The sequence below is a fragment of the Hypanus sabinus genome, chromosome 20 (genome assembly GCF_030144855.1).
Source record: "Hypanus sabinus isolate sHypSab1 chromosome 20, sHypSab1.hap1, whole genome shotgun sequence".
In the NCBI taxonomy this organism is placed as follows: domain Eukaryota; kingdom Metazoa; phylum Chordata; class Chondrichthyes; order Myliobatiformes; family Dasyatidae; genus Hypanus; species Hypanus sabinus.
The window spans coordinates 57,806,127-57,822,437 of NC_082725.1; the positions used below are offsets into that span (position 1 = coordinate 57,806,127).

Below are 16,311 nucleotides of genomic sequence, written 5' to 3' on the forward strand. Positions count from 1 at the left end.
TACAAAGATAGGTGGAGAATTGGGTGGTGTTGAAGAAACAGAGACTTAGATAGTTTAGGGGAATGGGCAAAGACGTGGCAAATGGATTACAATGTTGGAAAGTGTATGGTCATGCAATTTGGTGGAGGAAATAAATGGGCAGACTATTATTTAGGTGCCGAGATAATTCAAAATGCAGAGATGCAAAGGAACTTGGGGTATCTTGCACAAGCACTCGCAAAAGTTAACCTCTGGGTTGAGTCGGTTGTGAAGAAGTTGAATACAAAGTTGGCATTCATTTCTAGAGGTATAGAATATAAGAGCAGGGATGTGATGTTGATGTTGTCAATAAGGCATTCATGAGACCACACTTGGAGTATTGAGTGCACTTTTGGGCTCCTTATTTTAGAAAGGATATACTGACATTGGAGAGAGTTCAGAGAAGAATGATTCCAGGAATTAAAGGGTTACCACATGAGGAACATCTGGTAGCTCCAGGACTGTATTCCCTGGAGTTCAGGAGAATGAAGGGGGAATCTCAAAGAAACATTCCAAATGTTAAAAGGCCTAAACAGATTAGATATGGCAAAATTATTTCCCATGGTAGGGGATTCTAGGACAAGAGGGCATGACTTCAGGATTGAAAGACTTCCATTTAGAACTGAGATACAGAGAAATTACTTTAGTCAGAGGGTGGTAAATCTGTGGAATTTGTTGCCATGAGCGGCTGTGGAGGCCAAGTCACTGGGTGTATTTAAGATAGATAGATTCTTGATTAGCCAGGGCATCAAAGAGTGAAGGCATCATGGGGTGAAGGCAGGGGCGTAAAAATGACTGGAAGAATGTTTGAATGGCAGAGCAGACTCGATGGGCTGAATGGCCTACTATATTTTATGGACAAGGGGAATTGGAGCTCAGGTTGGAGTACAAAAACCTGCGCAAATATGAGACATCTGCGGTCAGATGTCAGACCAGCAGAGATCAGGTGGGGGGCAATTTCCCCCCACCCCCAAGTCAGAGATGTCTGCAGTTTCTAGAGTTAAGAGTCCCATGGCAGGAAGGAGGAATGAGTTCTGTTGACCCACTGGGTGCAGAGTTCAGTGAGACCAGAGTTTGAGGCCCAGTGTTCAGAATCCAGCCGTCAGAGATTCTAGATTTTGAGGTCAGATGTTCATTGATTGACATGTATTATGATTGATGCTGAGGACTGAAGCCAGAGGATGTATTGGAAGTCTGGAATTCAAAGCCTGTTGTCCAGAGTTGAGTGCTGGGGTCATTGAGTGCTCTGAGTCTGTAGGCCTGAGTCAGTGTTAGCTGGTGCTGGAGGCCCATCCTGAGATTCAAAGACTGTGTGTGGGAGGAAGGAATGGGGCTTGATCTGTGTTGTTTTGCCAAACATGCGATGTGGAATGTGTGGTGATACTTATGGGCTGCCCCCAGCACACCCTTGGATATTGGTTGTTAACACAAATGATCCATTTCACTGTATGTTTTGATATGGTTGTGACAAACTTGAATCTTCAATCTTGGAACTCTGTTCTGAAGAGGGGTATGCAGATGATAAATTGGTATAATAACTACACTCTGCAGCATCTTTCATTCCTGCACACTCAGATTACTGACCTAGACTATGATACAACCATTCTGGGTCTGGTTACTTTCAACAATACATCTGCAGATATTTGGACTGTTGGATGGCATGCACAACCCCATTTAAGCTACTATAAGTAGAAATGCTGTATGCTTTCCATAAGGTTGATTCTCTTGTCCCTAGAATCTGAAAAATCCTTTTCTGCACTTTTGACAGCCTTTGTAACTTCAGCAGTCCAAAATATTCCATTGGTGGCAGAGGCAGGACTTTATAAAGTTTTATGATAATTCCCTTGCTCTTGTTCTCTGCAGCTTCTTTTAAAAAGCCCAAGAGTCCCATGTGTTTTCACAAATCTACCCCAGATCTTTTGTTTTATTCTTATTTTAGAATTGTTCCTTCCAGTTTATGATCACCTTTTCTCATCTTACTATAAATTGCAACACTTCACATTTCTCCACACTGAATTTCACTTGCCACCTGTCTGTTTCTCCATGGTCTGTTGCTATTTTGAGAGTTCGCAATGCTTCCAAATCTTGTCATCTGCAGGTTTGGAAATTGTGTCCTGTACAGTGAAGTCTCAATCCTCAAGGAAAGTGTTTTGTTTTTCAATTCAATTAGATTAAAGTTTAATTGTCATTCCACCATACATGAATACCCATGAATACAGCCAAACAAGACAGTGTTACTCCAGGGGCAAAACACAGTACTGTGTTAATCATAGTTTTGACCCCTGGGTAATTTCCCTATAGTCTTGAAAGATACTTTCATTGATGTTGTTACCTAATTGGCTACTCATGCTCTTGTAACCCTCTTTTGTTATTCTATGGTCTTCTAAGTAATGTTGGATGTTTGTTATTACATGTGAAATGTCATAGAGGATGGAGATGGGGCCATTCAGGTACCGAGTCGTTATGGATCATCAATTGCCCAACTAAATTCCATTTTCATTCTTCCTACCTTTCTATCGATGTTTCCAGATTTTGCTACTTAAATACATGCCAATTGCAAGTTGTGATGATTAATTAACCTACTAGCTTGTGACTTTAGAACAGGGGTGTCAAACTCATTTTAGGTCACGGGCCGGATTGGCCAAAATGCAGCTTCATGCGGGCCGGATCAGTCAGGCACGTGCGAACGCAGCTTTCATTGCCTCTGTTTTTTCAGCCTGTTCTCATGTGCCTCAGTCTCTGCTATAACTACAAAGTGTTTCACTTCACAAATTCCGTTTCTTATGAAGAAGACTGCTGAGCAAGCATTATTTTTATGATTGGTATTAACTTACAATCATAGGCTTCATATTGCCGGGCCATTAATAATTAAAATAATATATCTATCTAAAATGATCTCACGGGCTGGATATAATTGTACACCGGGCCGGATATGGCCCGCGGGCCTTGAGTTTGACACCTATGCTTTAGAATGTGGGAGAAAGCTGCTCGGTCACAGTAAGAATGTACAAACTCCACACTCACACTGATGGAGGGCAGGACTGAACCTGGGTCATTGGAATTATTCTACTAGTTGTGCAGTTGTACTGCCACCCTTTATGATTGCATCTCTTGAATGTTAAAGTTTTTAAGAACACACCTAATTTATAGACACCCGCAGGAGAGGAAAGTTCATCAGTCTGATACCAAGCTAAAACTACCTTTTTCTGGTATATTTACAAATTTGACTGCTTGTTTAACATCCTTTAGGCGAAATTCCAGATAATCTCTATTTGAGCACGGTGGGAGGAAATTTATCCTTGCATGTAGATCTCTTTTTTTTAAAGAAAAGTTTTGCTGCTCTGTCACACTGCCTGCATTGCACTTCAAGATGAAATCCGACAGAGTAGTGCCAGTCATTGACTAAGCAACACTTGCTCTCGCCCTTTCAGAAACCTGAGGGGTTAACTTAAATAGTTATTTATATTTTTGCAGCACTTTTCAGCAGACAGATTAGCAACTCCTAGCATGTTTACCTGCATGCAGTGTCAAAGAATCATACAAAATCTTTGACCACTTACTTACCCTATATTCCATTTTGGATGAAAACAAGTGAGCCAGTGTAATCCCACTTTTTAGCCCTGGATCTGTAAGGGTTCTTAAATACTACTTGTGTGGTGATACCTTCTGCATCTACCAGTCTTTCAGGCATTACACTTCAATCATCAGCCTCTGGATTAAAAACTAACTTCCTTTTCCCTTTTAATTTTTCTATTGGTTACTTTCCATTTCACCTTTTTGGTTTTTAACCAGGAAGCTTTTGGCCATCCTGTTAAAGGAAAGATGTCATTAAGCTGGAAGGTGTGCAAGGAAGCTATAGGTGGAGGCTGCTAAAACTCAAGGGGTTGGGCAGACTTTGTTCCTTGGAATGTAAGAGATTAAGTCATGATCTTACTGAGGTGTACAAAATTTATGAGGGACTTGGTCTGAATGCATACAATCTTTTTCCTAGGGAAAAGGAGCCAAAAACTACAAGGCATACATTTAATTCAATTCCAGTTTAATTGTCATTTGACCATACATGAATACCCATGAATACAGCCAAACGAGACAGCATTAGTTTGGGGTCAAGGTGCAAAACACAGTAACAACAGTCACACAGCAAGCCACACAAAAAAAGAAGTCCAGACCCTGAGTCCATAAAGGCCACAGAGAGATTTGTAGTCGATCACAGTACAGCTTCTTTTCTGCCAAGTGAAGACTGGAAGGCAACACTGACTCCTGCCTGGATACTACGCCACACCGCTCCTGGCGGATTACACCGGCTTTGCCTCTCTCCTCACGGAAACGGGCAGCACTGTGACTTGAGGTTTAGTCCTTGCTACAACCAAGGCCATATAGCTCCATCGCCATTCACCTGTTTTCTGCCAATAAATCAGTGAATCAGACTCGTGGTATACCCCATTAACAATGTCTAAAAGGGTCTTATAATCAAAAGAAAAGCGACCAAGGCAGTCACTCACTATTAAACTGTAAGCCTCATTCGACTCGGGCAGCAGCAAGACACGCAGCTCCTTCATTTTCTCTGCCAACAAGCAATCCACTGATGGGGAAGACCTGCAGTGCTTTAAGTTCTTAATGTCTAACAGGACCTTGTGGTCATTTAAAAAAAACATTTAAAAAGGTCAATTGCACCTTTTGTTGACCCCGTAGAAGCTGTTGTGATCAAACATGCTGCCATCTTACCAGAACTGGATGAGAGAGCATACTATGTTAGTCATAGTTCTGACTGCAGGGCAACTTCCCTACAGTCTTGAAAATTTTTCACTGCTGTTGTTACCTAATTGGCTGCCCAAGTCAACGACAATACAGCTTGTCTCCTGCCGAGTGAACAGTGGGGTGTGTGGGGAGCAGCACTGTCTCCAGCCTGAACCCGACGCAATGCTAGACTGCCCCCGATGGAGCGCATAAGCTCAGATCAGACAACGCTATGGCTTGAGGCTTGGTTCTCTCACGTACAAGATTGTGTGTGTGTTATTTTTAAGTTGAGAGGGGATTGTATATGGAATGAGCTGCAAGAGGAAGTGGTTGAGTCAAGTATAATAATAACTCTTAAAAGGCTTTTAGATAAGTACATGGATAAGAAAAGTGTAGAGGGGGAAGTGAGACTAGTTTAGCACCTTGCTCAGCTTGGATGATCTAAAGGGCTTGGTTTCGTACTGCATTACACTGCCTCTAATAGAATAAGTTTCTTCAAAAGGAGACCCAATCTGGGCTTGCACTTCCTTTGAAAGGTGAATTGGTTTATTTTCCAAGCTAATTTTAAAATGGGGCCCCGCGCTCTTGGAGAGTGTCAACTCCTGAATTTATCCCCTTTTTATTTCAATTGTTTCATTTGTCTTATTTATTTTTATTCACAGAGATGTGGTACTGGGTTTTCCTCTGGGCCCTCTTCTCCTCCCTCTTCGTTCATGGTGCTGTTGGTCTCCTGATGTTTGTAATGCTTCAAAGACACAAGCAGGGCAGAGTAATATCTGTGATAGCCATAGTTGTGGGCTTCCTGGCATCCATAACAGGAGGAATGATCACAAGTAAGTACTCGAAATTTGGACAGTGCCTTTTTGGTATCTGGATAGTTAAACCCTGGAACTTTTCATGCTGCATGTTAATATGTTAATAAGAAGATTTTAAGCAAAAATTTCTGTAAGTCCTTTGGTTTGTCCCCAGAGTTTTTCCACTTGTGGTTTACCATAGATTTCCATTTAAGAGTGCTTGAGCCATTCTCGGTTTGATTAAAATATGTGTTAGTACTTTTTAGAGTTTTTTAAAAATGTGACATTAGGTAAGCTATCAAATGTGGGAAAAGCCAGTTGGCAGGAAACCTTTGAACTTCCTTTGAAATTAAGCTCAATTCAACTGGATCCTTTCTGACTTCATACAACACAGTTCTCTTTTGAAAATTGAAGCTTTACCTCTAATCTTGATATTTAAAGTTGAGTTAAGCATTTGAAGGGATATAAAGTGTTATTGGGGTTTGGGGAAATTAATGGGGTAAAAATGGTGGTGGTAGAAGAAAGTTTCGAAGGATTGAGGAATAAAGATAGATTGGAGACCCTAGGGAAAGAATTAATTGAGTATAAATGGTTATTACTGTAACCCAGACTTTTAGTTCAATCCCCCAAAGTCAGCTAATAACCTGGATTTTAAGAATGGTATCGTTAGATTTGGTATATACAGCATGTCTTTGAGAGAAACAAGTTTGTTGGTCTGGCCCAGGCATGAATCCAGACCCAGACCAGATGGTTGATTTTTCCTTTCTAAATCTGGTAAGAAGGGAGAGAAAATCCTGATAAAGTGTAGAATTGCAGGAACTGAGAGTCTATAGGAGAAGTTGGCATGGAGGAGTATTTTATGAAGGAGGAATAAGCCTTTGAGAGGAGTATAAACTTGAGTTTTAGAAACGGAGTCGGTGAAGTAAAAGCACTGGTGTCTGAGCAAGAATAGGACTAACAGGTGAAATTCTTCTTGGGCTAAGTGTTATAAAAGTAGCATTGCACCAGATTCTTAAATTGTTTAACCAACCATATAATAAATTACAATTCCAACTATAAGAATCCATGACTCTGAGCAGTCAACTAACGACGATCCGAAGTTCAAATATTGTATACATGAGTATACCATATGTACCATATATATATACCCCATTTACACCATATCACCATATACAATCCTGAGATTCATTTTCTTCTGGGCATACTCAGTAAATCCAAGAACCATAATAGAATCGATGAAAGACCGCACTCAACAGGGCAGATGTATAACCAGTGAGCAAAAATGCAACAAACTGTGCAAATACAAAATAAATGATAAGAAATATCGAGAGCATGAGGTAAAGAGCCCTTGAAAGTGAGTCCGTAGTTTGTGGGAACATTTCAATGATGGGGGAAGTAAAGTTATCTCCTCTGGTTCAAGAGCCTGGTGGTTGAAGGGTGCCTGGTAGTATGATTCCTCATGCTTCTGTATCATCTTCTTGATAGCAGCAGTGAGAAGAGAGCACGTCCTGGGTGATGGAGGTCCTTGACGAAGCATATAGGAGGAAGATTGAAAATTTGACTGAGTAGTGCCATAACCACAATGTCAATGTCAATGCTCAATGTCAGCAAGACCAAGAAGCTGATGATTGACTTGAGGAGAAGGAGGAAACCAGAGGTCCATGAGCCATCCCTCATCAGAGGTGGAGAGAGTTAGCAACTTTAAATAGCCCAGTGATATCAGTTTGGAGGACCTGCCCTGGGCCCATCCCCCAGTGCAATTATGAAGAAAGCATAGCAGTGTCTTTGCTTAGGAGTTTACAAAGATTTGCCATGATGTCTAAAACTTTGGCAAACTTCTATAGATATAACCATATAACAATTACAGCAAGGAAACGGGCCATATTGGCCCTTCTAGTCCGCGCTAAACGCTTACTATCACCTAGACCCATCTACCTGCACTGAGCCTATAACCCTCCATTCCTTTTCTGTCCATATACCTATCCAATTTTTTTTAAATGACAAAATCGAACCTGCCTCTACCATTTCTACTGGACGCTCGTTCCACACAGCTACCATTCTCTGAGTAAAGAAGTTCCCCCTCATGTTACCCCTAAACTTTTGCCCCTTAACTCTCAACTCATGTCCTCTTGTTTGAATCTCCCCTACTCTCAATGGGGGAAAAAGCCTATCCACGTCAACTCTATCTATCCCCCTCATAATTTTAAATACCTCTATCAAGCCCCCCCTCAACCTTCTATGCTCCAAAGAATAAAGATATAACTTGTTCAATCTCTCTCTGTAACTTAGGTGCTGAAACCCAGGTAACATTCTAGTAAATCTTCTCTGTACTCTCTCTATTTTGTTGACATCTTTCCTATAACTTGGTGACCAGAACTGTACACAATACTCCACATTTGGCCTCACCAATGCCTTGTACAATTTTAACATTACATTCCAACTCCTATACTCAATGCTCTGATTTATAAAGGCCAGCATACCAAAAGCTTTCTTCACCATCCTATCCACATGAGATTCCACATTCAGGGAACTATGCGCCATTATTCCTAGATCACTCTGTTCTACTGCATTCCTCAATGCCTGACCATTTACCATGTATATCCTATTTTGATTAGTCATACCAAAATGTAGCAGCTGACACTTATCAGCATTAAACTCCATCTGCCATCATTCAGCCCACTCTTCTAACTGGCCTAAATCTCTCTGCAAGCTTTGAAAACCTACTTCATTATCCACAACACCACCTATTTGAGTATCATCTGCATACTTACTAATCCAATTTACCACCCCATCATCCAGATCATTAATGTATATGACAAACAACATTGGACCCAGTACAGATCCCTGAGGCACACACGAGTCACCGGTCTCCAACCTGACAAAGAGTTATCCACCACTACTCTCTTCATTTCCCATCCAGCCACTGTTGAATCCATTTTAGTACTTCAATATTAATACCTAACGATTGAATCTTCCTAACGAACCTTCCGTGTGGAACCTTGTCAAAGGCCTTACTGAAGTCCATATAGACAACATCCACTGCTTTACCCTCGTCAACTTTCCTAGTAACCTCTTCAAAAAATTCAGTAAGATTTGTCAAACATGACCTTCCACACACAAATCCATGTTGACTGTTCCTAATCAGACCCTGTCTATCCAAATAATTATATATATCATCTCTAAGAATACTTTCCATTAATTTACCCACCACTGACATCAAACTTAAAGGCCGATAATTGCTAGGTTTATTCTTAAACCCTTTTTAAACAATGGAACCACATGAGCAATATGCCAATCCTCTGGCGCCATCCCCTTCTCCAATGATATTTGAAATATTTCTGTCAGAGCCCCTGCTATTTCTACACTAACTTCCCTCAAGGTCCTAGGGGATATCCTCTCAGGACCCATAGATTTATCCACTTTTATATTCTTTAAAAACCCCAGTACTTCCTCTTTAATTATCAAAGTTTCCATAACTACCCTACTTGTTTCTCTTGCCTTACACAATTCAATATCCTTCTCCTTAGTGAGTACCGAAGAAAAGAAATTGTTCTAAATATCCCCCATCTCTTTTGTCTCTTATGGATTCTGTAAGGGACCAATTTTACCCCTCACTATCCTTTTGCTATTAATATAACTGTAGAAACACTTTGGATTTATTTTCACCTTACTTGCCAAAGCAACCTCATATCTTCTTTTAGCTTTTCTAATTTCTTTCTTAAGATTCTTTTTACATTCTTTATATTCCTCAAGCACATCATCTACTCCATGCTGCCTATATTTATTGTAGATCTCCCTCTTTTTCCAAAGCAAGTTTCCAATATCCCTTGAAAACTATGACTCTCTCAAACTGTTAACCTTTCCTTTCAACCTAACAGGAACATAAAGTTTTGGTACCCTCAAAATTTCACCTTTAAATGACCTCCATTTTTCTATAACATCCTTCCCATAAAACAAATTGTCCCAATCCACTCCCTCTAAATGTTTTCATGTCTCCTCAAAGTTAGCCTTTCTCCAATCAAAAATCTCAACCCTAGGTCCAGTCCCAAGTCCTATCCTTCTCCATAATTATGTTGAAACTAATGGCATTGTGATCACTGGACCGGAAGTGCTCCCAAATACATACCTCCATTACCTGACCTATTTCATTTCCTAATAGGAGATCCAACACTGCCCCTTCTCTGGTCGGTACCTCTATGTATTGCTGAAAAAAAACTATCCTGCACACATTTTAGAAACTCCAAACCATCCAGCCCTTTTACAGAATGGGCTTCCCAGTCTGTGTGAAAAATTAAATAATCTCCCACAATCACAACCTTGTGCTTATTACAAATATCTGCTATCTCCTTACAAATTTGCTCCTCCATTTCTCGCTCCCCATTAGGTGGTCTATAATACACCCCTATAATTGTTACTACACCCAATCCTCAATTCCACCGAAATAGCCTCCCTAGACAAGCCCTCTAATCTATCCTGCCAAAGCACCGCTGTAATATTTTCTCTGACAATCAATGCAACACCTCCCTCTCTTGCCTCTCCAATTCTATCACACCTGAAGCAACAAAGTCCAGGAATATTTCGTTGCCAATGACACCCCTCCTGCAACCATGTTTCACTAATAGCTACAACATCATATTTCCAGATATCAATCCATGCTCTAAGCTCATCCACCTTTCTTACAATGCTCCTAGCATTAAAATAGATGCATTTAAGAAACTCTGCACCTCTTACTCTGTTTATCCCTAATGGTGCGAACAACTTTATAATCTTTTTTTATATGTGATGGAGAGTATATTAGCTGGCCGCATCACAGCCTTGTATGGAAACAGATTGCCCTTGGGGGGTGGGGGGGATTCCTACAAAAAGTGGATACTGCCCAGTCCATCCTGGGTAAAGCCATCCTCCCCTTTGACAGTATTTACATGAAGCACCTTCATAGGAAAGCAGCAACCATCATCAGGGACCTCCACCACTGCTGTCGTCAGGAAGAAGGAACAGGAGCCTCAGGACACGCACCTCCAGGTTTGGGGATGATTATTACCCCTCAACCATCAGGCTCTTGAACCAAAGGGATCAATTCGCTCAACTTCACTTGCTCTGTCTTTCCAATATTCCCTCAACCAATGGACCCTCTTTTAAGGACTCTTCGTCTCATGTTCTTGATACTTATTTACAGGAGGCCTCCATTTTTCAAATATTTGCTTTACGACAGCTTGCTGTTACAAAAGACCTACATTAGTACCTGTTTTCGCTAACCGAAGAGGATTTTCGCTTTTACGAAAAAAAGATGCCTGCTTTATACGTGTGTTTACCCCGAGGAAAAACTACCATGACCACGAAGCCTTGTGTGGGCAGTTGTGTGTGTATGTGCATATGCGTGTACATGCCAATTTCCCCCCCCCCCCCACCCCCTAAATCTATTTTGGCTCACTGTCTTCCCCATTCTGATAAGTGAAACTACACCGTACATACAATATTTCAGTGGTCCCCAACCACCGGGCCACGAAGTATGTAATACCGGGCTGCAAGGAAACGATATGATTTGGCAATATGAAACAATATGAGTCAGCTGCACCTTCCCTCATTCCCTGTCACGCCCACTATTGAACTTGAATGCACATGAGATCATTACGCACGTGAGGTCATCAGTCGCCTAAATGCAGTGATACTCTCGCATCAGGGATCTCTGGTTGGCCTCGGGTAACTGGCCGCCTCGTGCGTCCAGTGAGAAGTGCCATTGCTACTGGCCTCATGACAGATGGGCACTGCCTCTAAACCTGTTTAGCACACCGTATGTTCTTGGGGAACCCGGTGCTAAAATATTTGCAGACGACCTAATTTGGGCTCAGGGTTTCGTAAGTAGCAGAGCAGCTACCTCGCTGCAATCTACTGAAGGTCATCCCTCGAGCCAGACTTTTGTCGGCCGCTCTCTCTGGACTGCGACCACCGCGGCCCCAGTACGGGAACCTCCGGCCTTGTCCTCTCACTGGTGTGTTGCAATGATTTTATATGTTCATGCAAGGAAAGTATGCGCTGTGTGTTTAATATTAAATTCTTTAGATAAACCCTTTTAGAAACAAAATTGAGTGTATTAGCTACTTATAAGTGACTTATAGTTGACTTAACAAACACCTATATTCTGGTTGTGATTAATGCCCCCATCAGCCAGACCGCAAGAATATTGTCAATATCGAACTGGTCCACGGTGCAAAGAAGTTTGGTGACCCCTGTGATATTTCTACTTTATATAGGCTGTATATTTATCATATTATTCCTGCTTTTAATATGTTCATGTTATTTTAGGTTTTATGTGTTATTTGGTATGATTTGGTATGTTTTTTTGGGTCTGGGAACACTCAAATTTTTCCCATATAAATTAATAGTAATTGTTTCTTCGCTTTACAACATTTCAGCTTACAAGTGGTTTCATAGGAATGCTCTACCTTTGGATAGTGGGGGAAACCTGTAGTATTATTATTATTATTATCTCCTTTTTGCAAAGTTTGTTGTCTTTTGCACACTGCTTGAATGCTGAAGTTGGTGCAGACTTTTAATTGATTTGAATGTGGATTTATTGAGTATGCCCACAATAAAATTAATCTCAGTGTTGTATATGATGACATGTATGTACTTGGTTAATAAATTTAACCATATAACCATATAACAGTCACAGCACGGAAACAGGCCATCTCAGCCCTCCTAGTCCGTGCCAAACTCTTAATCTCACCTAGTCCCACCTACCCGCATTCACCCCTTAACCCTCCACTCCTTTCCTGTCCATATACCTATCCAATTTTACCTTAAGTGACACAACTGAACTGGCCTCTACTACTTCTACAGGAAGCTCATTCCACACAGCTATCACTCTCTGAGTAAAGAAATACCCCCTCGTGTTTCCCTTAAACTTCTGCCCCCTAACTCTCAAATCATGTCCTCTCGTTTGAATAAATCATGTTCTCTCGTTTGAATAATCATGTCCTCTCGTTTACTTTGAACATTTACGGATACTGTGTTCCTGTGACAGCACTCCTGGAACTGAGTTCATTTTAACCCTCTGAAGAGAGACTCCTGAAATGGAAAGAAGTTTTGGATAAAGCTGACTTCTAGAACATGAGATAGAAGAAAAGCCATTGCAAAGTGAGCAGGTCTGCTCATGGCTAAGCTGGATTCCAGCTGGAAATCTTTTGCTTACATTTTAAAAAAAACAACAATGTTATTGAATTCCGCTTTGCATCCCTCATGGAATTCTAATGACCAAAAACAGCCCTAGACGTCTAGAGGCAAGAACCTGTAATAAGATACAAGTCTAGCAGGATTTCTGGTGATTGGCCCTTTCCTCCTTATCAGGGTTAGTTCTACAGAGAAGTACTAATAAAAAGAAATGAAAATCTAGACAAGGTTGATAAGGATTTTCAGAATATGTTTAATAGTGACAAAATGAGAATGTGGGAGGCTTATTTAATACTTCTAGTAGTTGTAGCAGAATATTGCATCTTGGAGAAATGAGTTAAGAAAGGAACTTGTTAGATTAAGCAAAGTAACAATAATGGCATTAATGAGTGACCAAACCCTAGTTTTCCACCCAGGAATTAAAGGGATAGCTGTTAAAATTGTTGGTGCCTATTTTTGATGTGGGAACTGATTTTTGTGAATTGGTAATTTACTCAGGATATTTCACTAAAGAAGGATGAGAGAGCAAAGCTGGAGAATTGTAGATCAACACACATAAAATGCTGGAGGAACTCAGCAGGCCAGGCAGCATCTATGGGGGAGAAAAAGTACAGTCAATGGTTTGGGCTGAAATCCTTTGGAAGGATTGGAGTTAAAAAGCTGAGGAGTAGATTTGAAAGGTGGGGAAGGGGAGAGAGAATCACCAGGCGATAGGTGAAACTTGGAGGAGGAGGAATGAAGCAAAGCGCTAGGAACTTGATTGGTGAAAGAGACGGAAGGCTATAGAAGAAAGGAGCACCGGGGGAGATGGTGGGTGAGCAAGGAGATAACATGAGAGAGGGACAAGGTGGTGGGAAATGGTGAAGTGGTGGGGGCAGAATTCTCTTCCACTGATGAGATAAGGCCACATTTAGGTTGGAGGAACAACACCTTGTATTCCATCTGGGTAGCATGAATATTTCTCAAACTTACAGTAATGCCTTAAACCCTCCTCCCCCCCCCCCCCCCCAATGTCTGTCTGCTGGGTTCCTCCAGCATTTTGTGTATGTTCCTCAGATCTCCATCATCTGCAGACTTTCTTTTGTTTGTGAATTGTAGACCAATTTGCCTAACATTCACTAAATGGAAATCACACAATCACACACAAGGGTGGAATGTCTGAGGAAATTTGAAATTGATGGATTGATTATTTTGAATGTACAGGAGTGTGCATAATTCTAAAAGTGTTTAGTAAGATCCCTTGCAATAAGCAGTTACCTAAATGGAATTGAAGGATATTTAGTAATCTAAATAACAAATTAATTAAGATCAGGAGATTGAACAGGGATATTGTACACTTGAGCCAGTAGGCTGTGACTAGTCATGTCTTGTAAGGAACCATGCTGGGCTGGAATTGTTTGTTGTAGTTAAAAGAGCCAAGTTGCCAATGACAAAAATAGGCAGCTTTGTTAGTCTTGTGAATAATGGGTCTTCTATGGTGATGCAAAACGATCATTTAGGATAATGGCATGGGTCCATGTGTAGCTAAGGACTTTTCTCATTTAGCAAGTGACTGCATCTTACACAGCCCTTTGTATAATTCAAGCCTTTCCCGGAGGCCAAAACCCAGCCCTCCTGTGTTCTGGTCCTGCAGCAGAGCAGCTGTTTCTTTCTTTCTTTCTTTTTTTTCTATAGGGCAGTTAGGGGGGAGGGGTTAAGGGGAGGGGGTATGGGTTATATACATTGTTTTTTCATACTTTGTAATCATTTAAAAATGCAATAAAAAATTATTTAAAAAAAAAGAATTGCACTAATTATGTACCAGCATGATTTGATATTTGTTTTGGCACTACCCAATTTCCTGGCCACCTACAGTATTGTACTCCATTCCTGGAAGGTTTTGGGTTTAATTTTAGTGTCACCAAGTCTGTTTCACATTTAATTTATAGATTTGACTTTTGAATGGGGAGACTTTAAAGCAAATAGATTTTAATGTAAATAAGTTTATTCCTTGGATTGGAGACTGGTGATATAAAAATGTATCAGATGTTGAGAGACATAGATGAAGTGAATAGACACCTTTTTAGGTTTGGGAGATCAAGAAATAGAGGGCATGAGAGGGGAGGGATTTATAGGAACCCAAGGGACAACTTTAAAAACAAAGTGAGGCTTGTATGAAATGAACTGAAAGAAGTGATGATTGTTGTATCTGTCCATATCAGACACTTGGACATGTACATGAATAGGAAAGGTTCTGAGGGATATGGATCAACCCAGATGATTGGAGCTAGCTTAGGTAGGCATCTGGGTCTGCATGTTTGAGTTAGTCCAAAAGGCCTATTTCTGTGCAGTGTGACTCTCTGTAACTTCATAACTAAGTGCATTGAACCTGAAGGTGATGGAGCAGAGTGCTTCTAATGGGCAAAAAAAAAACTGATGGCATAAGTGGTCTAAAGAGATATCCATTTAAAGTGTCTTGGACAGGTATGGGGAAACAACCAAGATTACAAATTCAATTCTCTTTTATTTTTGGCTGGAGTATGGGCATGCAAGAGGCTGGAAACTGCTGTAGTTATGTAACACCTTAGACCACATCTGGAATACTGAAATGTGTAGACACATTTTAATAGCCTTGAGTGAAGCACAGAGTGGTACCAGAGCTTTAGGAGTTGAAGTACAAGGTAGCACACATGCTAGAGTTTGTGGTAAAGGTTGGTTTGATTTGAAGCTTTAAGATGTTAAGACATGAGATACTCCAATTCAAAAATTTTTTTAAAAACACATGAAGTCAGGCATTTGTACTAGGAAACAACAGAATGAAGTGTTTTGAGAAGCGTCAGATTGCCCAAGAAATATGATTGATCCAATAGCAATCATATCCAAGTTTGAATGTTAACCTAAGTTGAGGTAGTGCTGGTTAAAAGTGATTTGGATCATTGTTTCAATAACTACTTAGTATGTAAACAATGCAACTTTGGTTCAAAGAAGCTGATTTACACCAAACTAGATCATCGTTAGATTCTTGTTCTCATTACATTAGTTCCTGAGTGGTTTGTATGGGGCATGACTGCGCAAGCACATGGAAGTCAGCCAGTGAGAACAGCGAGAAGAGTTTAAAAAGACAGATTTATACAGCAGGCGTTGGAGAAGCGGGCAACGGAGTAGAGGGAGATGGAGTAGGAAGGCTTTTGCTCAACGGGGCTTCAGCAATAAAGGGTTGAGGCGAGGTAGGTTATCTGTGTGGAATACAGACAGGAAGTATGTGTGTGAGGCCGATTTTTCTGTGCTTGGTGTCAGATGTGGGAGGTCTGAGAGACTCCCAGCCTCCTGGACAGCCACATCTGCACCAGGTGCATCGAGCTGCAGCTCCTTAGGGACAGTGTTAGGGAACTGGAGATGCAGCTCAATGACCTTCGTCTGGTCAGGAAGAATGAGAAGGTATATGAGAATCCATATTCTCATATTCCATATCCATATATGAGAATCCATGAGAATGAGGAGCAATAGGTAGGTAGTTACTACGGAGAGATAAATGGGTAACAGTCAGGAAAAGGAAGGGCATGGCTGTCCCTCTTAACAATAAGTACTTATGTTTGAGTACTGTTGGAGGGGG

General features: G+C 40.9%; 1 protein-coding gene across 2 annotated transcripts in view; it reads left to right on the plus strand.

Moving 5' to 3' along the window:
• tmem170b (transmembrane protein 170B) overlaps positions 1-16,311 on the plus strand; it is a 71,246-nt gene that overhangs the window by 35,232 nt on the left and 19,703 nt on the right. For both annotated transcript variants that reach the window (XR_009507113.1, XM_059945576.1), the window contains exon 2: positions 5,418-5,588. Coding sequence is in view for 1 of the 2 variants with exons in the window: in XM_059945576.1 (XP_059801559.1) it covers positions 5,418-5,588 (171 nt within the window). In the remaining variant the exon portion in view is untranslated. The remainder of the gene's footprint in view (positions 1-5,417; positions 5,589-16,311) is intronic.